This window comes from Pogoniulus pusillus, chromosome 4 (assembly GCF_015220805.1).
Source record: "Pogoniulus pusillus isolate bPogPus1 chromosome 4, bPogPus1.pri, whole genome shotgun sequence".
Classification (NCBI taxonomy): domain Eukaryota; kingdom Metazoa; phylum Chordata; class Aves; order Piciformes; family Lybiidae; genus Pogoniulus; species Pogoniulus pusillus.
The window spans coordinates 19,615,715-19,637,251 of NC_087267.1; the positions used below are offsets into that span (position 1 = coordinate 19,615,715).

At 57.4% G+C, this 21,537-nt stretch overlaps 1 protein-coding gene across 1 annotated transcript in view; it reads left to right on the plus strand.

Annotated features, from left to right (window-relative positions):
• Nucleotides 1–17,699, plus strand: part of SHANK3 (SH3 and multiple ankyrin repeat domains 3) — a 235,853-nt gene extending 218,154 nt beyond the window's left edge. Inside the window, 1 exon segment of the mRNA XM_064142320.1 lies at nt 17,025–17,699. Coding sequence (XP_063998390.1) covers nt 17,025–17,607 — 583 coding nt within the window. The 3' untranslated portion in view covers nt 17,608–17,699.
• The last annotated feature ends 3,838 nt before the right edge of the window (nt 17,700–21,537 follow it).

The window sequence follows — 21,537 nt, forward strand, 5'->3', positions numbered from 1 at the left end:
CCAAGCCACAGCCTGGCCACGTCTGGTGGGAAGCAGAAGTGGCAGCTGCCACCCGTTGTTGAGTTCTTTCAGGTTGCTGCTCTGGAAACCCACCACCACCACCTGCTTTGTATTTCCTGCAGATCTGAAAGAGGGAGAGAAGAAAAATCAGGTCCCTTAGACATTTAGCTCCTAGGGTAAAGCCACCTCTTTGTCTCTCAACTCATCAACGAGTGGTGTTAACATCTCTGGTGCAAGCTTCCAGCCGCTGCAGACACAACCCCCTGCTTCCTTGTAGGCTTTTTTTTGGGGGGGGCTACTCATGGTGGCTCAGCTTCTGCCCAAAGTAGAGCTGAGCTTCCTTCATGGGGTTGATGGTGGGAAGCTGGAGACGGGTGGTGTTGAGGCCCTCTTGAGATCTGGAAGGGGTCTGGGGGAGTGTGGGGGATTGGGATTTGGAGAGCAGGTGGCCAAAGCTATGCTGAGGTGTGGAGAGCAGGTGGCCAAAACTTCATTGAGGTTTGGAGAGGAGGTGACCAAACCTTCCGTGAAGTTTGGAAAGGAGGTGACCAAAGCTTCATTGAGGTTTGGAAAGGAGGTGGCCAGAGCTATGCTGAGGTTTAGAGAGGAGGTTACCAAATCTTCATTGAGGTTTGGAAAGGAGGTGACCAAACCTTCCATGAAGTTTGGAAAGGAGGTGACCAAAGCTTCATTGAGGTTTGGAAAGGAGGTGACCAAACCTTCCATGAAGTTTGGAAAGGAGATGACCAAAGCTTCATTGAGGTTTGGAGAGGAGGTGACCAAAGCTACTCTGAGGTTTGGAGGGGAGGTGACCAAAGCTTCCTTGAGGTTTGGAGAGTAGGTGACCAAAGCTTCCTTGAGGTTTGGAGAGGAGGTGACCAAAGCTATGCTGAGGTTTGGAGAGAAGATGGCCAGAGCTATGCTGAAGTTTGGAGAGGAGGTGACCTTCCAGCTGAACTGCAGAGCCCTAGCTGGGTTGTGCCAGTGTGCTGAAAGCCCTGACCAGGTGGCAGCAGCATCCACTGGTGACATCAAGCAAGATGTCCCCAAACCCAGGGTGCTAATCACAGAGTTGTCTTGGTTGGAAAAGGCTTTTGAGATCATTTGGTACAACCATTAATCTGGTGCCACCAATGACCACAAAGCCTGTAGCTCCCAGCTGGTGGTGGCCCACAAGCTCCCCAGGCACCCCAGGGTGCAGCTCTGAAGGAGAAGGTGGACCTGCAGTCCTATGATGGAGACTTTGCAGGTCCTCTGCCAAGCTTTCCTGCAGCAGCTGGTCCTGAAGGTGCTTAAAGCATCTCCGTAGGTCACCATAAAAGATCCTTCACTCCATGGCCACCTGGGAAGGAGGCCTCTGCTCATGGAGATGTTCTGCAGCAGGGCCCCTGGGTGACAGCAGAGCTTGCCACACCAGCTCCTGGCAGCTCAGAGCAGCTACTGGAGGTTCTCCTCCTTCCTGGTTGCCATGGAAGTCTCCCAGCCTTCACCATCGGGATGTGAGGATGAAGATGAGCCTGGTCCACCTCTGTAGCTCTTCTACATATATGTGGCTCTGCAGACAGCAGGAAAGCAGGAGAGAAGCTGGTGGGAGATTAGTGTGTTGGGGGTCAGCTGTTTGGACATCATCAGCTTGGATGTCAGCTTGTTGGATGTCAGCTGGTTAGACATCAGCTGCTTGGATGCAAGCTTGTATGTCAGCTGCTTGGACATCAGCTTGGACATCAGCTGGTTGGATGTCAGCTGGTTTGATGTCAGCTGCTTGGACATCAGCTGGTTGGAGGTCAGCTTATAGAGGTTGGGTGTTCAGAAGAGTTTCTAGGCGCTGCTGTGAGGATCTGGGGTGGGGATTGAGAGAGAACCTACAGCCTGGAGACACTGCCTTCTGCCAGGGTGACACCGAGCCAACACCAGCTCCACACCTCCTGCCACTGGTGCCTGGGGAGGGTCTGGTTTTGACGTTGATGTTGGTTGCCTACAAGGAGCCAGGGGCATTGTGGGTAGCAAGTCTGAGCATGTGTCCACGTCACAGCTGGTGTCACTTCATCTGGTCACTAACATCTACTAACCATGGCCATCCACTCATCCCCTCTGGTTAGCAGAAGAGCAACTCATCACCTGTCTCATGTTCAGAGCCAGATTTGAGAAGAGCAGGGAGAGCTTGGCCAGAGAGCTCTGGGTCCCACCAAGACACTGCCATTGTCAGGGTGACCCAAAGGAGGGAAGAGTTAAAGCCTGGGGAGGTTGCTTGTTGCTCCAAGGAGGTCCCATCCTGCTGTGGTTATCACCCAAGCTCAGGGGGAGAGCCCTGAGAGTTGTTCCTGGAGCTTTAGCAGGCCAGAGGTGGAAGTCACAGGAGAACTCTTGTAGGCAGCTGCCAGGCTTGGGCATGGTCTCCAGAGGAAGCTCAGGATGAGCTTGGCTTGGAGAGTCCCATGGGCAATGCATGAGAAGGCTGGAGGCCTCCATGGGATTGCAGCCCTCAGTTCCTTTTTCCTACAAGGAAGGGATCAGAGGAGCACAGCTCAAAGCTTAGAGGAGGACAACTCAAAGCTTGGAGGAGCAGACCTCTGAGGAGCACAACTCAAAGCCCAGAGGGAGTAGAGCTCCAAGGAGCACAACTCAGAGCTCAGGGGGAGCAGAGCTCCGAGGAGCACAACTCAAAGCTCAGAGGGAGTAGAGCTCTGAGGAGCACAACTCAAAGCTTGGAGGAGCAGACCTCTGAGGAGCACAACTCAAAGCCCAGAGGGAGTAGAGCTCCGAGGAGCACAACTCAAAGCTCCGAGGAGCACAACTCAAAGCTCAGAGGGAGCAGAGCTCCGAGGAGCACAACTCAAAGCTCAGAGGGAGCAGAGCTCCGAGGAGCACAACTCAAAGCTCAGAGGGAGCAGAGCTCCGAGGAGCACAACTCAAAGCTCAGAGGGAGCAGAGCTCCGAGGAGCACAACTCAAAGCTCCGAGGAGCACAACTCAAAGCTCAGAGGGAGCAGAGCTCCGAGGAGCACAACTCAAAGCTCCGAGGAGCACAGACCAGGCTTGCAGCCACATGAGGTCAGTTGAGACCTGTGCAACAATTGGGTCCCTGGCAGGACCTCTCTGGTATTTCCTGATCCTGAGTTTGCTCCTGGTCCTCCCTGTCTCATGAGGAGGACAACAGGCAGGAGAAGGCTGCTGGCTGAAGGACTCCTGGTCCTGTGCAGGACCATCTGCAAAACTGGCCAAGAAAATGCACGTCTGGGGACCAAGCTGTGGGAGAAGGTTCCAAGTGCAGTTAGAAGTCCTCTTGCTCTGCTGCATCGCTGCTCCAGTGCAATTGGTTACCACGACACAGATGGAATGCCATTCCCAAGGGATGACCATGGATCCCTCTTGGCTGGCCAACTCCAGATCCTGGAGTTCAAACAGCCTGGGCTTCACTTGACCCTGCTGGGGGGGGTCTCAGCAGCACTTTCCAGCTGTGGTCTCCTGTGAGATGTGACCTGTCCCAGATCCCAGCATGGTGGAGTAGGAAGGGACCTCTGGAGCTCGTCCAGTCCAACCTCCCTGCTCCATCAAGGTCATCCTCAGCAGCTTGCCCAGAGTTACAATGGCCAGGTGGGCTTGGGAGCTCTCCAGAGGAGACTCCACAACCTCTCTGGGCAGCCTGCTCCAGACCTCCAGTGCTCTCCAAGTTGCTCCTGATGGAACCTCTCGGGTTCCAGCTGGTGTCCTTTTTCCCTCCTGCTCCATGCAGAGCAAGGGTTGATGTTCTCCTGGCCTCAGCGAGGGCCTCAGGCAGAGCTCAGTGCCAAGGAGACTGATAGTCCCTCTGGGAAGCCCTGGCTGGCTTGCAGGGCCCTGGTGGGTGGCATCTCCCTGACCCTGAGCTGCTGTCCTCACAGCCATGCCTGCAGCACCTCCTCAGCTGGTGGGTGGAGATGTTGGCCTGGGTTTCTCTAGCTCTTTCTCCTTCTTGCTCTGGAGCAGGGTTGTTTTTTTTTTCTCATGCATTTGTTGTTTCCTTCTCCTCCTTCTTCTGCCCTTCCCCAAACTCTGTCCTGGCTCTTCTCTTTCTCCTTCTCCACTTTGTTTTGCTTCTCTTCTTCTTCTCCTCCTCCTTCTTCTTACTTCTCCTTATCCTCTTTTCTTCCTTCTCTTCCCCTCCTTTCTCTCTCTCCCCCCTCTCTTCCTCCTCTCTCTCTCCCCCCTCTCTTCCCCTCCTCTCTCTCCCCCCTCTCTTCCCCTCCTCTCTCTCTCCTCCCCTCTCTTCCCCTCCTCTCTCTCTCCTCTCCTCTCTTCCCCTCCTCTCTCTCTCCTCTCCTCTCTTCTCCTCCTCTCTCTCTCCTCCCCTCTCTTCCCCTCCTCTCTCTCTCCCCTCCTTCCCCTCCTCTCTCTCTCCTCCCCTCTCTTCCCCTCCTCTCTCCCCCCTCTCTTCCCCTCCTCTCTCCTCCTCCTCCTGCCAAGCAGCTCTGTCGAGTCCTCCAGGCTTCAGCTGTCCAACCCATGCCGTTCTGAGTGTCCCATTTCCTGTAGCCACCACCTGGATCAACCCACACCCACTATGGAACCATCACCGACCTCCACCAGCCCCAGAAACCCCAAGGTGGCCCCTCCCCGGGTATTCCCACAACCACCACCACCATCCCTGGGCTCCCCCCTTCCCCAGAGCTCCCCTAGCCACCCACCCCAGACAGTGCCACCATGCCAGCAGCGGGGGCCGTGCCACCTGGGCGGGCGCCGACGCCTGGCACGGCGTGGGGCTGGTTGGCACGGCCGGGCTGGTGGCCACCCCAGCGTGGTGCTAACCTTCTCTCTCATTGCCTCTCTTCCTGCTCTCCATCTGCATGTCCACGCTGCTCTGTCTAGAACCACCTCTGGCCACCGGCGGGTGGGCGAGCTGTGTAAGTGACATCTCCTCATCCCATAGCAGCCCTACCTTTGGACCCCCTGTGGTGCCACCCTGGCCCTGCTGCCTGCTCTCCTGACTCACCCAACCGATCAACCAACCAGGAGCAGGCAGCAGGGCCAGCTCTGGCACCTGAGTGTGTCCCCAAACCCAGCCCGGTGTGCCCCCTGTAGCATGTCCGTGTCCCCGTGGTGTCCCTGTGCTGTGGTGTCTGTGCTGCTGCTCCTCGCTGAGGGAATTCCCTCAGGGTTCCATGGGATCCACAACCCTGGCCTGGGTGAGACCTTCAAGAGGGTCTCTAGGGGACAACCAGCAAGGGCTGTGCAGGGGCAGAGCTCAGCTTCATGGAGAGGGACCTCTCAGCAAGGGTAGAGAAGGTTCTCTGCAAGGATGGAGAAGGATCTTGGGAAGGGTAGGGAAGGACCTTAAAGAGGGTGGAGAAGGTTCTCAGCAAGGGTAGGGAAGGACCTCAAAAAGGGTGGAGAAAGACTTCAGCAAGGCTGGGGAAGCACCTAGATGAGTGAAGAAGGATTGCAGCCAGGGCCGGGAAGGATCGCAGTTAGGGTGGGGAAGGATTTCAGGGTGGGGGAGGGTCGCAGCCAAGGTGGGGAAGGATCGCAGCCAGGGTGGGGGAAGATCTTAGTCAGGGTGGGGAAGGATCGCAGCCAGGGTGGGGAAGGATCTCAGTTAGGGTGGGGAAGGATCTCAGTTAGGGTGGGAGAAGTATCGCAGCCAGGGTGGGGAAGTATCGCAGCCAGGGTGGGGAAGGATCGCAGCCAGGGTGGGGAAGGATCGCAGCCAGGGTGGGGGAAGGATCTCAGTTAGGGTGGGAAAGGATCTCAGTTAGGGTGGGAAAGGATCTCAGGGTGGGAAAGGATCTCAGTTAGGGTGGGGAAGGATCGCAGCCAGGGTGGGGAAGGATCTCAGGGTGGGGAAGGATCTCAGTTAGGGTGGGGAAGGATCGCAGCCAGGGTGGGGAAGGATCACAGCCAGGGTGGGGGAAGGATCACAGCCAGGGTGGGAAGGATTGCAGGTGGGGAAGGATCGCAGCCAGGGTGGGGAAGGATCGCAGCCAGGGTGGGGAAGGATCTCAGTTAGGGTGGGGAAGGATCGCAGCCAGGGTGGGGGAAGGATCACAGCCAGGGTGGGAAGGATTGCAGCCAGGGTGGGGGAAGGATCACAGTTAGGGTGGGAAGGATTGCAGCCAGGGTGGGGGAAGGATCGCAGCCAGGGTGGGAAGGATCGCAGTTAGGGTGGGAAGGATTGCAGGTGGGGAAGGATCACAGCCAGGGTGGGAAGGATCGCAGCCAGGGTGGGGGAAGGATCACAGCCAGGGTGGGGGAAGGATCACAGCCAGGGTGGGGGAAGGATCACAGCCAGGGTGGGGGAAGGATCACAGCCAGGGTGGGGGAAGGATCACAGCCAGGGTGGGAAGGATCGCAGTTAGGGTGGGAAGGATTGCAGGTGGGGAAGGATCACAGCCAGGGTGGGAAGGATCGCAGCCAGGGTGGGGGAAGGATCACAGCCAGGGTGGGGGAAGGATCACAGTTAGGGTGGGAAGGATCGCAGCCAGGGTGGGGGAAGGATCACAGCCAGGGTGGGAAGGATCGCAGCCAGGGTGGGGGAAGGATCGCAGCCAGGGTGGGGAAGGATCACAGCCAGGGTGGGGAAGGATCACAGCCAGGGTGGGGGAAGGATCACAGCCAGGGTGGGAAGGATTGCAGGTGGGGAAGGATCGCAGCCAGGGAAGGATCACAGCCAGGGTGGGGAAGGATCGCAGTTAGGGTGGGAAGGATCTCTGTTGGGTGGGGAAGGGTCGCAGTTAGGGTGGGAAAGGTTCTCAGTTGGGTGGGGAAAGACCTCAACCAAGGAAAGGATCTCAGTTAGGGTGGAGCTGAACCTGCTGCCACCCTCGGGAGCCAACAAGTGTCGACCATGGCTAAGAGGTCACCTGAGACAGCTCTATGGACACTAGGGTCCAGATAACTGGCCAGGGGCTCCTTGGCCACCTCCCCAGCAGGTCTCAGTGTCCTCGCTGGTGTGGCTCTTTGCCCATGTGCCCAGCAGGTCCCATTGGCTACCAGAGCCCTTCAGAAGCCCCTGGCTGGTGAGATGTGTTCACCAGGCTGTGCCAGGCGGTGGGATGCTGCCAAGGCTGTTCCTGTCTGCAGAAGGTCCCTTGGGCTGAGGAACACCATCCCTCTCCATCAGCAGGAGATGACCTGCAGGCCTGGGTGGGCAGTGGGGGGGAGCTGTTCTGATCTGGGAGCCCCCCAGGAGAATTTCCCCAGCGTGCATGGCCAATGGTGTGCTCTTGGTTGTGCTTTTCCTGTGTCTGTCTGTCCTGGTTCTTGACCCTTGGTGTGTGTGGCCCCAGCTCCCTCCATCCGTGTCGCTTCCCTGTGTGAACCCCACCTGGAGCCCAGCTCTGGCTGGTCTCCTGGTGGCTTTGACTTCTCATTTTCTGCCAAGTGCTGACTTCCCCGGGTCCATGTCCCCTTCCTGTTGCCCAGCTGGGCAGAGCCAGTCCCAGGAGAGCAGAAGGGCAGCAGTAGGAGGTTCCTCCTGCCAGATCCTCCTGGCTACCACCTTCCCATCCCACCACACTGATGCCATCCCCGGAGTCAGCTCCTCTCCATCTCCAGGCTGATTAAAGTGGAGCTGTGGGAGACTTGGGAGTCCTCATCTGCCCCCCTTGGGTCCTTCTGAGCAAGGGAGTCCTTGGGAGCAAGAAGTGGCAGAACCCCTGGGTCTGGCTGGAGCTGGGTGAAAAGAGTCCTGCTGTAGGTTCTGCCTGCAGCAAGCCATAGAACCATGGAGGTCCAGAATGGTTTGGGTTGAAGGAACCTTTCAAGGTCATCCAGTCCAACCCCTACAGTCAGCAGGGATGCCCCCAACCACAGCAGGTTGCTCCCAGCCCCAGACAAGCTCACCTGGAATGGTTCCAGGGATTGGGGCATCTCCTACCTCTCTGGGCAGCCTGGGCCAGGCTCTCACCACCCTCAAGTGTGAAGAACAACATCTCTCCAGCCTGAAGTTCCCTCTTTGAGTTCAAGCCCACCAGCCCTGGTGCTGTCCCAGCAAGACCTGCTCAGAAGCCCATCCCCAGCTTTCTCACCTGGTTTGCGTGGTCATTGGTGGGAGGCTTCTCATGTCATGCCCATGCCCATGTCCATGCATTCAGTCCTCCTGCTGGTGTCACCATCTTTGGAGAGATACCACCCAGGTTGGCACCATGGGCTCAGGCGTGTCTCTCAGCTTGGTGCTGCCTGCCACAGGACAGGGTAGGTTTAGCTGTTTGGTCCATCTTCTGCACTTGGGTCGTTGGGATGCTGTTGAGCAGCTTCCATTTGGTAGGAAGGTGTCCAGGGATGGTGGTGTTGGATGGGAGTCAGATGGTCCCTGTTGGGCTGAGCCAGTATCTCATTGGCAGTGCCAGCATCACCAGCTGGTGTGAGCTTTAGGCATGGCTGGTCCCCTACTTTGGATGCCCCAGGACCTTGTCTGGTGCTTCCCTGTGAGCTTCAGCCCATGGTCTATCACAGGTAGCATCATTCTCGTTTGCTTCCTGGAGAAGGTAGAGTGGAAGTTCGGGTTTGGGTTGGAGTTTGAGCTGAGATTAGGGTCAGGACTGAGGTTGGGAGTGGGATTGGCTTTCATCTTGGTCCAAAAAGATCAGTGATGAACCTGGATTTGTGCCTGCTCAGCTGAGCACCTTTGATGATGGAATCATTGAGTCCTAGAACATCAGGTTGGAAGGACCTCCACATATCTTATCTGCTCCAACCTTTCACAGAATCTCCAAATCCCAGCACGGTATGGTGGGAAGTGATCTCTGGAGCTCATCCAGTCCAACCCCCCTGCTCCACCAGGGGCATCTACAGCAGCTTGCCCAGGGTCACAGTGACCAGGAGGGCTTGGAAGCTCTGCAGATAAAGAGACTCCACAACCTCTCTGAGCAGCCTGCTCCAGGCCTCCAGCACCCTCACAGCCAGTGAGTTGCTCCTGCTGGAACCTTCTGGCTTCCACTTGATGCCCCTTGGCCTGGCACTGAGCACCACTGAGAAGAGTCTGACCCCATCCTCTTGCTCTCTGCCCTTTAATTCTTGATCACCACCTGACTGTGGCTCTCAGCACATCTCCAGGGCTTTGAAACCTCTCCAGGAGTGGGAACTCAAACACTGCCGTGGGCCTGGACAACCCTCAAGGGGCAGAAATTGTTCCTCATGGCCAACCTCAACCTCCCCTCGGGCAGCTTGAGGCCATTTCCTCTTGTCTCATCCCTTGTTCCTTGGGAGAGGAGACCAACCCCCACTTGGCTCCAGCCTCCTCTCAAGGAGCTGTAGAGAGCCAGAAGGTTTCCCCTCAGCCGCCTCTTCTCCAGGCTGGACAACCATAGACAATGTCTTAGACTCAGTTTGGGAGAAGTGAGTCTAGACAAGTGTGGTTTGATCTCACCTGACTGTGAGATCAAACCACACTTGTCTAGACTCACTCTCCAGAAAGAGGAGAAGGACCTAGGGCAGTGCATGATCCATAGGTGACTCATCCTCACTTCAGGATTCAACCTTTGGTTGCACATCAAGCTGCAGTGAAGCCCAAAGACTCAGGGCAGCAGCTTCAGGGATCAGTTGAGGTTCCTCACCTTGTCCTTCCCTGCCAGCTTCCCCAGGTCAGCTCAAGGAAGTTCTTGACTCCTCCACCAGGGAGGAGTTTAGGTGGAGTGAAAAGGAGAAGAACCTTAGTTTGTCACAAGAGGGGTCATGAAGACCAGTAGGAGCAGTGGTTTCATAGACTCTTTTAGCTTGGAGAAGACCTTTAAGAGTCCAGGTTTCATCAATGAGCCCATCCTCTTGCTTAGACCTTCAGCTTTCTCCTCCCAGGGTGAGGTAGTATGGTGGTGGTGGCCACCACAGCTTTCTGGAGCGGCTTCTCTTCCTCTGCTTGAAGCTGTTGGACACAACTCCACAAAACCATTCACCTGAATCCATTGCAGCTTCCTCCAGGTCAAACTGAGATGTTCCTCAGGGGACAAGAGCTTCAGGCCACCCCCACCTTTGTTTGTCTCTTCAGTTCCTCCAGAGCTGCCTGTCATGGGACACAGAGTGGGGGAGGGTCTTCTGTTGCTTCCATCAAGTCCTCCTCATCCTCCAGCCTGGCACACGTGTGTTGTGTTCCATCCATGTCTGCTTGCCTCGGCTCTCCACAGCCTTCTCCACTTGTCCTGTCCCTACCAGACTGTGCGGTGTGGCACAGCTGCTGTTTGTGTGTGCTGCTGTCCCCCTGGCCCCAGCCTTCTCTAGTGCTCCAAGCCACCTTGGGATGGCTCTGCAGGTCAAACCAGGGTTCCACCCATGCTGCTTGGACCTGCTTTGGTGGGTGACACACAGGTCACCTTCAGCTACATCTCCCTTCTCCTGCCCATGCAGTGCAACTGCAGCAGCTTGGCAGGGTGGCAGGTCAGGAGGTACCACCCTGTGCTGTGGCATGCAGGAGGTCTGGCTTAGGTGGCTTAATTTGTTACTCCAGGGTGTAGAAGGCCTTGCCTACAGGGGTGCTGTGAAGTGTTCTCCTGCCTGTAGTTCCTGTGCTGGTGGAGCTTCTGGCTGCTGTCCTGCAGGCCTCAGTGTGACCTGCAGTGCTCATCCTACCTGATGTGGCACCAGGGTTGGTGTAAGAACCTACCCTGTCACACGAGGGCCTCTTGTGGGACATCCCAGCAGCAGCGTAGGGCTGGCCTGAGCCATGCTGTGGGTCACCACGTGGACTCCAGAGCTTTGTCATCTTGGTCACCCCAGGGCCAAGGGAGGGGATGGATCTGTGCTGCTTCTGGGAGTTCTCTGCTCTTGCAGGAAGCAGAAGGAAGTCAGCTCATGGAATTGTGGAATGGCTTTGGGTGGGAAGGGACCATCAGAGCTCATCTGATCTACAGGCCCCCACCACCACTGCTGCAGTCAGCAGGGACATCCCCAACCAGGGCAGGTTGCTCAGAGCTCCAAATGGTTCCAGGGATGAGGAATCTCCAACCTTTCTGGGCAGAGTGAGTGGTCCTTGTCCAGGCTGTGGTTCAGGAGCAGGGTGTTGGAGGTGCAGGGTGTTGGAGGTGCAGGAGAAGACTTGTTGCTATGCAGAAGTTCTTTCTGGGTGAGAAGACATGACAGAGACAAAAGTACCCCAAATCCTTCAATCCCAGCGCAGTGGGGAGGGAAGGGACCTCTGGAGCTCATCCAGTCCAGCCCTCACCTGCTTCAGCAGCATCATCCACAGCAGTTTGCCCAAGATCACAGTGACCACAGTGGAGTTGGGAGCTCTCCAGAGAAATGAAGAGCAAGAGGCAGATTCTCACTTCTCCTGGTGGAAGCAGGTTGGCAGCAGACAGGGTGGTGGGATCCCATTTCACTTCGTGGACTTAGTCATTGTGTGGAAACCCCACCATCATCCATGAGCAGGAAACATGAAGGTGTCTGAGCTCTCTGAGTGGCATGCAGGAGAGCAGAGGCAGGGCAGTGCTGACAGAGGTGGGCAGCTGAAGGCAAAGCCTGGTCCTGCAGAACATCTGGCCTCAGCCTCTTGCCCCCCACACATCTTGATGGAACCTCCAGGGTTCCTGTTGGTGCTCCTTGCCCCTTGTCTTGTCACTGGGCACCACTGAGAAGAGTCTGGCCTCAGCCTTTGCTCCTCACAGAGATGTTCCAGGCCCCTCAGCATCTCCCCAGCCTCCACTGGACTCTCTCTAGTAGCTCCCAGCCTCTTTGGAATTGAGGAGATCAGAGCTGGCCCCATTTCTCCATCTGTGGCCTCACCAGGACAGAGCAGAGGGGCAGCAGAACCTCCCTTGACTTGCTGGCCACATTCTTCTCTATGTTCCCCAGGACACCCTTGGCCTTCCTGGCCACAAAGGCATGTTGCTGTGGCTCAAGGACCTTTCATGGTCATCTAGTCCAAGCCCCAGATTTTGATGAGACAATTCTGGAGGAGGGAGCTGTAGAGCCCTGAAGTATGTCCTAGCTGTGATCACAGCTGTGAGTGAGAGCATCAGGTGACACCAGCTGTGACTGAGCCTCGAGAGAGCAGCCTCATGTCCCGCTCTTGAGTTAGTGAAGGTCATTGCTGGCAGGAGGAGGGTCCTTCACCTAGGTCTGATGGAAAGCCCTGGAGATGCTTTTGGAGGGTGCTGTGAAAACACCTGGAAGCCAAGGGCAGGGTCATGAAGGATCTGATGAGCATGAGCCAAGTGTTTCACTTTGGAGCCTCCTTTGTGACTGACTCTGTCCTCACTCCACTGCCCCTGAAGGTGTCTGGGCTGAGATGTGGAGTTCAAAGGAAGGTTCCTCAGCCATGAGTGACTCACCTAAGAAATCTTCTCTTCCACACCTCCAGCAAAGTGCTCCCAGAAGGCTTCATTAGCTGGCCCACAAACCCTGCTTTGCTCAGAACTTCCCTTCTCATCAGCCTGGGCTTCCTGTGCCTGCAAAGCTGCTCCCCAGGAGACTTCTTGTGGCTCTTGGCTGATTACAGTCAGGTCCACACACATGAGCTGGTTCACCAATCAGGTCTTGTCTTCTGCTTCTCAAAGGATGTGAGATTTTGGATTGCTTTTTTTTTGCTCAATGGCTGTGCTGAAGAAGGAATCCAGGAAGGGAGAAGCTGCTAGTGGTGGTGCTGGGAGAGCTACCACCCAGCTGGTTGGGACAGGGCTGCCAGAACCTGGCTTCCACATGTTCAGAGAACTGCAGGATGAGTTGGGTTAAAGGAACCTTCCAAGCTCATCCAGTCCAACCTCCTGCAGTCAGCAAGGACATCCCCAACTAGAGCAAGTTTCTCACAGCCCCAAATGACCTCACCTGGAATGGTTCCAGGGACAGGGCATCTCCCACCTCTCTGGGCAACCTGCACACAGGCTCAGTGTGAACAACATCTTCCATCTGTCTCTGAATCTCCCTCTTTGAGTTCTCTGGTCCTGGCACAATAGATCCTGCTCAAAACTTGGTCCCCAGCTTGGCCCCTTTAAGCACTGAAAGGCCACCAGAAGTCTTCTCCAGGCTGAACAACCCCAAAAGACAGGCTTGAACTCAGCAACATCCCAACCCACAAAGAAACCAGTGCTGCTGGTCCACCGAGGTGTAGCTGGAGCACCACCAAGTGAGGAAGGCATCTCACTTTCCTTCATGAGCTCCATGGATTTGGTGTTGCCTCAAGGAGAGAAGTGGAAAATGCCATGGTGCCCACACAACCTGACAAAGCTGAAGCCCTTGAGAGCAGCATCTTAAACCATAGCAGGGCTTGGCCACAGCTTGGCTGGAGAACATCTCCATCAGCTTGTGTTCCTCAGACATGATATGCCAAGCAGGAACCTGCAGTGAAGAAGAGCTATGGTCCAAGAAGAAATCCCTGAGCAGATGTTGTCTCCTTGCATGAAGTCCTTGGAATGGACACTGTGCCAAGGTGCCACCTGTGAGTGATGACCTCCAGAAGAGCTTCAGAGCAGGGTGAAGCTTTGCTGACAAAATAACTGGACTGATGACATATGGTGTGGTCAGCTCCCAGAGCTGGAGAGGACATCAGAGCACGGCGCTGCTGAAGGTGTCCGGAGCCAACAGCAAGTTGCCAGCAGTGTCTTGTGCTGACCAAAGCTGCTCTGCAGAAGACAACAGACCTCTAGGTGACATCTCCTGACCAGCTGCGCCCAGGAAGGTCTACTGTGGCACCAGCATCTTGGCCATTGGAAGGGCATGGAGGAGATCAAGCCATAGGAGCTTGGATGTGCCACTGATAGCTCATGTGTGGTTCCAGCTATTGCCCCCAAAGCCACCCTCCAGCCTTGCAAAAGAATAAATGGTGCAGAGAGCTGAGGAGACCTCAGCTCAGCCTGGCCTATGGCCTGGACATAGCATTGGGCAGGTTGGAGACAGTGTTGGGCAGGTTGGAAACAGAGATGCTGTTGAGCAGGTCAGAGATGGTGTTGAGCAGATTGGAGTTGGAGATGGCATTGGGCAGGTCAGAGATGGTGTTGAGCAGATTGGAGTTGGTGTTGAGCAGGTTGGTGTTGGAGATGGCATTGGGCAGGTCGGAGTTGGAGATGACATTGGTCAGGTCGGAGACAGTGTTGGTCAGGTCGGAGATGGTGTTGAGCAGGTTGGAGTTGGAGATGGCGTTGGGCAGGTCGGAGATGCCATTGAGCAGGTCGGAGATGCCATTGAGCAGGTTGGAGATGGTGTTGAGCAGGATGGAGTTGGAGATGGCATTGTGCAGGTTGGAGATGGTATTGAGCAGGTTGGAGATGGTGTTGAGCAGGTTGGAGTTGGAGATGGCATTGGGCAGGTTGGAGATGGTATTGAGCAGGTCGGAGATGGTGTTGAGCAGGTTGGAGTTGGAGATGGCATTTGGCAGGTTGGAGATGATGTTGAGTGGGTCGGAGATGGTGTTGAGCAGATTGGAGTTGGAGATGGCATTGGGCAAGTCAGAGATGGCGTTGGGCAGGTTAGAGATACCATTGGGTAGATTGGACACGGTGTTGGGCATGTTGGAGATGCTGTTGGGCAGATTGGACGTGGTGTTGGACCAGTTGGAGATGCCATTGGGCAGGTTGAGCACACCTCTGGCACATCAGCTGCTCTGTCTGCAGCTGTTCCTGTTCACATTGACCTTCCTTGGACATGAGGGTGCAGGTCTCTACACAGAATGTCAAGCCAAGGTGGTGGTGTCTCTTTGGTGATATGGATACATCCATGTGTCTATGAGAAGCTCACCTCAGGTCTCGCAGTGCTCTGTCTGACCTCCCATGGCCATGTTGTTGCCCCCCAGTCACCCCTTCCTGGGCTCTGTCAGGAGCCCCAGACCTTTATCATTCTTCTTCTCTTTCCCTCCATCACTCTGTCAGTTCCAGGATGGGGTGGAGGTCCTTGGCCAGCCCTCTGCTGCAGTTTATCTTGTTCTCAAGGTCGTTCAAGCTCTTCTGCACTGATGGAGCTTCCCAGCCGTGAGTCATTGTCACACTCCTCTGCTGTTCTCCTGCTTTCTGAGCCAAGGCAGCAGGAGCAGAGAGGGAGGAGATGAGTGGAGCCCACAGACCGTCAGCAGAGCTTCAGCTCTCTGTTCAGCCCAGCTCGGAGCCATCTCAGAACCTCTTAGTGCTTGTTGGCCTTCCAGGAGTGGAGGTCCTGCATGCTGGGGCCATCAGGTGTGGGTGGTTCACTTAGGTTCTCTTGCCAAGAGCAGGTTCTCAGAGCCTCCATCTGTGCCAGGAAGGCAATGAGGTGGGATAGTAGAGCTTGGTGGGTGGCATGGACACCAAGGTGCTGGGGTACCACTGAGCCAGCACTGCCAGGGCACCACCAAACCATGGGCCTCAGCACCACAGCTCTGCAGCTCTGAATCCCCTCCAGGAATGGGAACTCCAGCCCTGCCCTGGGCAGAAATTGTTCCTCATGGCCAACCTCAAAGTCCTCTGGGGCAACCTGAAGCTCTTTCCTTCTATCTTGTCACTTGGGAAAAGACCTTAATGTCCACTTGGCTCCAACCTCCTTTAAGGAAGTTGTGTAGATCCAGAAGATCTTCCCTCAGCCTCCTCTTCTCTAGGTTGAAGACCCCCAGGTCCCTCAGCTGCTCCTTTCATGTTCTCCAGAAACTGCTGCTTCTTCTCTAGACCCTTTCTCAGCTTTGTTGCCTTTTTCTGGACTTGCTCCAGCCCCTCAACATAGTTCTTGGAGTGAGGGCCCCAAACTAACCCAAAGATTCCAGGTGTGGCCTCAGCAATGTCCCATACAGGGGGACAATCCCTGCCCTGCTCCTGCTGGCCACATCAGCTGATCCAAGACAGGCTGCTGGTGGCCTTCTTGGCCACCTTGACACACACACTGATTCATTTCCAACCACTGTTGACCAACACCCCCCAGGTCCTTTTCCACCCTTTCCAGACACTCTGCCCCATCCTGGAACCTCCATGGGGTTGGTGGGACTGGAGAGCAGGGCAGGAGTTAATGTCAGAGGAGGTCTTGAAGGTGGGAGTTGGAGACAGAAGGGCATCCCCTGGTGTCCCCAGGTTCCCCATCGGAGCTTTGGGAGGGGCTGCAGGAGGGGCTGCCTCTGCCCAGCTCCATAGCCTGTATCCACCATGACAGAGTGAGGTGAGGTTGGTGGGAGGTAGACATGTCATGGAGTAGACCACTCTGGGCTGCCTCAGCTCACACAAGGTGACCACCATCATCAGGTACTGCTCAGACCCTGCTGCTCCACCCTTGGGTGGTGTGGTGGTCCTTTTGTCCTCGCACCAGGTGCTTTTCAGACCTTGCCTCTCCACCCTTGGGTGGTGTGGTGGTCCTCTTGTTCTTACACCATGCTCTGGGGACATGCCAGAAGGTTCTGTCCTGTCTGGGGAAGAGGCTCTGCCCCACAGGGTAATGTCCTCAGGAGCACTGGTTTGCTTCTGGGCTGTGGCTGGACCCAAGAGCACATTGATTGTGGTGAGGGGAGGTGAGGAGGTCCCTGATGGATGGTGGAGCTGCTGGGCTTACCTCCTTGGTGAGACACAACTTGTTGACGGTAGTGAGGGGAAGTGAGGAGGTCTCTGATGGATGGTGGCGTTGCTGGGCTTATCTTCTTGGTGAGACATAACTTGTTGATGGAAGTGAGGAGGTCCCCGATGGGTGGTGAGGTTGCTGGGCTTATCTCCTTGCTGAGACCTAAGAGGACATTGATGGTAGTGAGGGGGGTTGAGGAGGTCCCTGATGGATGGTGGGGCTGCCGGGCTTATCTCCTTGGTGAGCCTCTGGGACAGGACGAGATGCAGGATGCTCAGCAAGCCTTCATCATGTGAACCCTCCCAGGCTACCTTCGTTCCCTGGGCGGCTCTGGATGAGCTTCAGCCTCACCCCAGCTAGAGCAGGGAACCGGAGGAGCTCCTTGCTCAAACCTCTTCCACCTCCTCTGGACCAACCCTTGGCAGGGAAGCCTTGGCTGAAGTTCTCCGAGCCTTTTGTTCCCACCACAGCCTCCCCCTCCCCCCCAGCCGCCTGCTGCAGGCTGCCCTCCGCCCCCCGCCCCCCGCCCGCTCCCCGTGTGTGTCGCGCGTGCCCGCCGGTGGCCCCCGCTCCTCACCCCTGTGCCCTCTGCTCTCTTCTCTCCCCTCGGCTTCTCCGCAGACTTTTCAGTAGTTTAGGAGAGCTCAGCACCATCTCCCAGCGCAGCTCCGCCACCACCTACACGGTCCGGCCCGGCACCCGCTACCCCGTCACCCGCCGCACCCCCAGCCCCGTCAAGCCGCCTTTGGAGCGGGCAGAGCCCCTCAGCACCGTCCGGCCCTACGGCCTCACCCCTCCCACCATCCTCAAATCCTCCAGCCTCTCCATCCCTCACGAACCCAAGGAGGTCCGCTTCGTGGTCAGGAGCGTGAGCGCCCGCAGCCGCTCCCCGTCCCCGTCCCCTTCGCCGGGGCCGCCGCCGCCGGGGCCGCCGCAGCAGCCGCCGCAGCCGCCGGCGCTGCACGCCCTGCACCCGCCGCGGCCCTTCATGCAGAAACCCCTCCACCTCTGGAACAAGTACGACGTCGGGGACTGGTTGGAGAGCATCAACCTGGTGGAGCACCGCGACAAGTTTGAGGACCACGAGATAGAGGGCACCCACCTGCCCGCCCTCACCAAGGAGGACTTCGTGGAGTTGGGGGTGACCAGGGTCGGGCACCGCATGAACATTGAGAGGGCGCTCAAGCAGCTGGTAGACAGCTGACCGTGCCCCCCGCCCAGGGCCGCCACCACCACGGGCAGCACCACGGGGTGAGGGGTTTCTACCAGACCAATAAAGCCCACACTTGGATTCTCTTTCTACTCTGAGCACTGCACTGAAGGGTAAGGAGCCCCCAAGGGGCTCCTGCCCACCCCACCCCGACGCAGACACCCCCACCTTCCCCCTTCCCCCCCTCCTCCCCCCTAAACGAGGAGCCCTCTCCCGACTCCCCCCTTCCCCTCCCCCACCCCGGGACAAGGAATGTTGCATGAAATTAGCCCCTTTCTTCTGCTGCTCCTCAGAGAGTCCCACCTCTGACTGCTTCGGCTGCTCGTCCTCTCCTGCGTGGTGCCCGCCGCCTCCGAGAGCAATGCTTGGGCCAGGTGGGTTGGGGGTTAGCCGGGAGCTGAGCCTCAGGGGGAACAAGGAGAGGGCTTCTGGTGGAGCCCTGGGCATGGGCTGCGTTGTTCAGGTGCGGGCAGGCAGGGAGGTGTTGGTCAGAGAGCAGGCAGGCAGGCGAGGTGGCTGGTGGATGCGTCTCGGGTAGGCTGAGGTGCCCCACGCCGTGGGCGTGCAGCTGCTCCCAGCCTGGGCAGAGAGCTGGCTGGAGGCTGCCCCTCGGGCGGGTTGTGCTGGTGCGAGTCGTGCGTGACCTGAGCTGCTTCAAGCAGGCCAGAGGCCACATCGTGGGCAGGTTGGGCTCGCTCGTGGCGTGGACACCTCGAGCTACTCCGAGCTGGCAGGTGAGCTGGTTGGAGGCCACATCTTGGGCAGGGTGAGGTACAGCTTGTGCCAAGGCCACCCCAAGCTGCTCCAGGCTGGCTGGAGGCCACATCTCGAGCAAGTTGAGGTGAGCCATGGCGTGGCCACCCCAAGCTGTGCCAAGCTGGCCAGCGTGGTGGGAGCACATCAGGGCAGGGGCTACTGCAGGAGGCAGGCAGAGCTGGCACCGGTTCTGGCACTCAGCATTGGCAGGAGACGCCATGGCCACCTTGCTGGCCCTGACGCTGTGTGGGTGGCCAAACCAGACAGGTGGCTGTGCTGGTGCTTGAAGGGAAAGAGCTCTGGAGGTTCTGCATGGAAGGGTCATGCCACTCTGGTGGTGGCTTGGTGGATGCCTGTGGTGATGCCCAGAGCTGGGTGGACATCTGTGATGACACCTAGAGGCCCGTGGTGACCCCCAGACCTGCTCACCTACCATCCTTGCCCAACCAGCCAGAAAAATGATTGCCACCTGAGCAGGCCCATCCCTGGACTCTGTGTGCTGGTGAGAGAGGGGAACCAAAAGTACATGTCCAGAAGCAGCATGGTGGGGCGGGTGGGGCTGCAGCAGCCATTGCTTGGACAATGTTCAGTGAGGGGATGGTGGGAGGGTGGGGAGGTCTTTTCTTTCCTCTTGACCTGGGGGGGGGGGGGGGCTTGCTTCCAAGGTGGGGACATTGGTGGGTCCATCTTTAACCTCCCTGCTTTGATGTAGGGAGCAGATGATGACCAGTAGGAGATGATGACTTTGAGCTCCAGGGTCCCTATGGTGTAGGGAGCTGTTGATGACCAACAAAAGAATATGACCCTAAGGTTCAGGGTCCCCATGGTGTAGGGAGTAGATGGTGACCCTGAGCTCCAGAGTCCCTGTGGTGTAGGGAGCTGTTGGTGATGAAGAGATGATGACCCTGAGGTTCAGGGTCCCTGTGGTGTAGGGAGCTGTTGGTGACGAAGAGATGATGACCATGAGGTTCAGGGTCCCTGTGGTGTAGGGAGCTGTTGGTGATGAAGAGATGATGACCCTGAGGTTCAGGGTCCCTGTGGTGTAGGGAGCTGTTGGTGATGAAGAGATGATGACCCTGAGGTTCAGGGTCCCCATGGTGTAGGGAGTAGATGATGACCCTGAGCTCCAGGGTCCCCATGGTGTAGGGAGCTGTTGGTGACCAACAAGAGATGATGACCCTGAGCTCCAGGGTCCCCACCCTGTGTGGCTCCCACCCTTATTTTGCATCTTTTTAGTCTCTATCTTTGGAAGGAGAGAGAGACAGAGAGAGAGAGAGAGAGAGAGAGAGCAACCATCTCTAGATGTACACCTAGAGCCACCCTGGCCCTATAGGCTTTGGCTCCACCAATCTCTGGAGCTGCTGAGGTGGTGCCCAGGTGCCAACCCCACCCATGGCTGATGGGGAGGACTTTTTAGTGACTGACTCCATGAATGTTTAAAACCTTTGGAAAGGGAAAAAAAAAACCCAACCCAATAAACAACCAACAAAACCCAACCCACAACTCACACCCACACACACCTCTCCCCCCCCCCAAAAAAAAAGGTCCTCTGGCTTGGGGACATTTTGGGAACCAAACCACCAAACTTGGCATTTTTGGGACGCTCCAAGGTCTTCCACCCCCCCCAGGGAGCTGGAGCTTCCAACCACCCCATGATGGCACCATGTTCTCATCCCTCATCTGCTCAGGGCAGCCATGGTGCCCACAGCACCTGTTGGTACCTCCCAGAGCAGTTGATGGGAGCAGGAGGATGCCATCAGAGAGGGTCTGGTGGCCAGGTTGGCTTGTGCCATGCCAGTGGGAAGCCTGGGCACTGGTGGTGGCACCATCATGGAGGCCATCAGGGCTTGCTGGGAGCCATGCCGTTGCCCAGGAGCTTTGTGGGCACTGAGGTGGCCCCAGCCAGCCCTGATGCTGGAGGAGGTGGCATCAGACATGCCCCAGCATGGTGCCCCTGCCTGTGGAGTGGCCAGTGTTGGCCCAGCTCAGGAGGAGGTGGCTTGGTGTCCAGTGTCCCCAAAAGCCAAGTCCCCCATGAAGGCATTAACTCTTCTGGTGCTAGAGGGGAGGAGATGGAGGCTCCTCCTGACCCTCACATCTCCCAGCCTTGACAACCTTCAGCCAGGGCAAAGGTCCAGCCTGGTGCTGAGGAGGCAGGACCCTCCTGAGCTCCAGCACTTCCCCGAGGTGGTTCCTGCCCTGTGCTGGCACACCAGGACCTCCTTGACATGGATCTTGTCCTGTGCTGGCACAGCAGGACCTCCTGCAATGGTTTCTGTCCTGTGCTGGCACAGCAGGACCTCCTTGGGTTGGTTCCTACCTTGTGCTGGCACAGCAGGACCTCCTTGGGTTGGTTCCTGCTCTGTGCTGGCACAGCAGGACCTCCTGGGATGGTTTCTGTCCAGTGCTGGCACAGCAGGACCTCCTGGGATGATTTCTGTCCTGTGCTGGCACACCAGAGCCTTCTTGGGTTGGTTCTTACCTTCTGCTGGCACAGCAGGACCTCCTGGGATGGTTTCTGTCCTGTGCTGGCACACCAGAGCCTCCTTGGGTTGGTTCCTACCTTCTGCTGGCACAGCAGGTCCTCCTTGGGTTGGTTCCTGCCCTGTGCTGGCACAGCAGGACCTCTGGGATGGTTCCTGAGGTGCCAGGGTGCCATCCCTTCTCCCTGAGCTCTTGCTGGGCACGTGCCCACACAGCTCTGTCCCACTGGACCCTGGGGGTTCGGGGCCTCTTGACCTCCCCAGCTGCCAACCCACTGCCCTCCAGCCTTGGTGGGCACCCGGGGATGGCAGGAGGGGCCTGGAGCTGGAGCAGAGTGCCCAGCCCATGGCCCACACCCCAGGACACCCCAGGCTTCGTGCCCCAGCTCGGGGCGAGCCAGGAGGCACCCAAAAGGTGCCCGCAGCCATCGCACCCGCCCGAGCCACCACCTGCTCTGCCAGATGCCATCATGCCCTAGTGGACACCCCTGGCCCACTCCCTCTGCCAATGTTTTCTATCCTGCAGCAGGGCACCACCGTCCAGGTCGTGCCCTTGCCACCTCTCTGGCCCATGGGCACAGGCCAGACAGGCACCGTTTTGCCACCAGGTGCCCCCAGATTCTCCACCCCAGCAGGACCCCCACTGGGCACTCCCTCTGTGCACTGGGCACCTTCACCCTCCTGT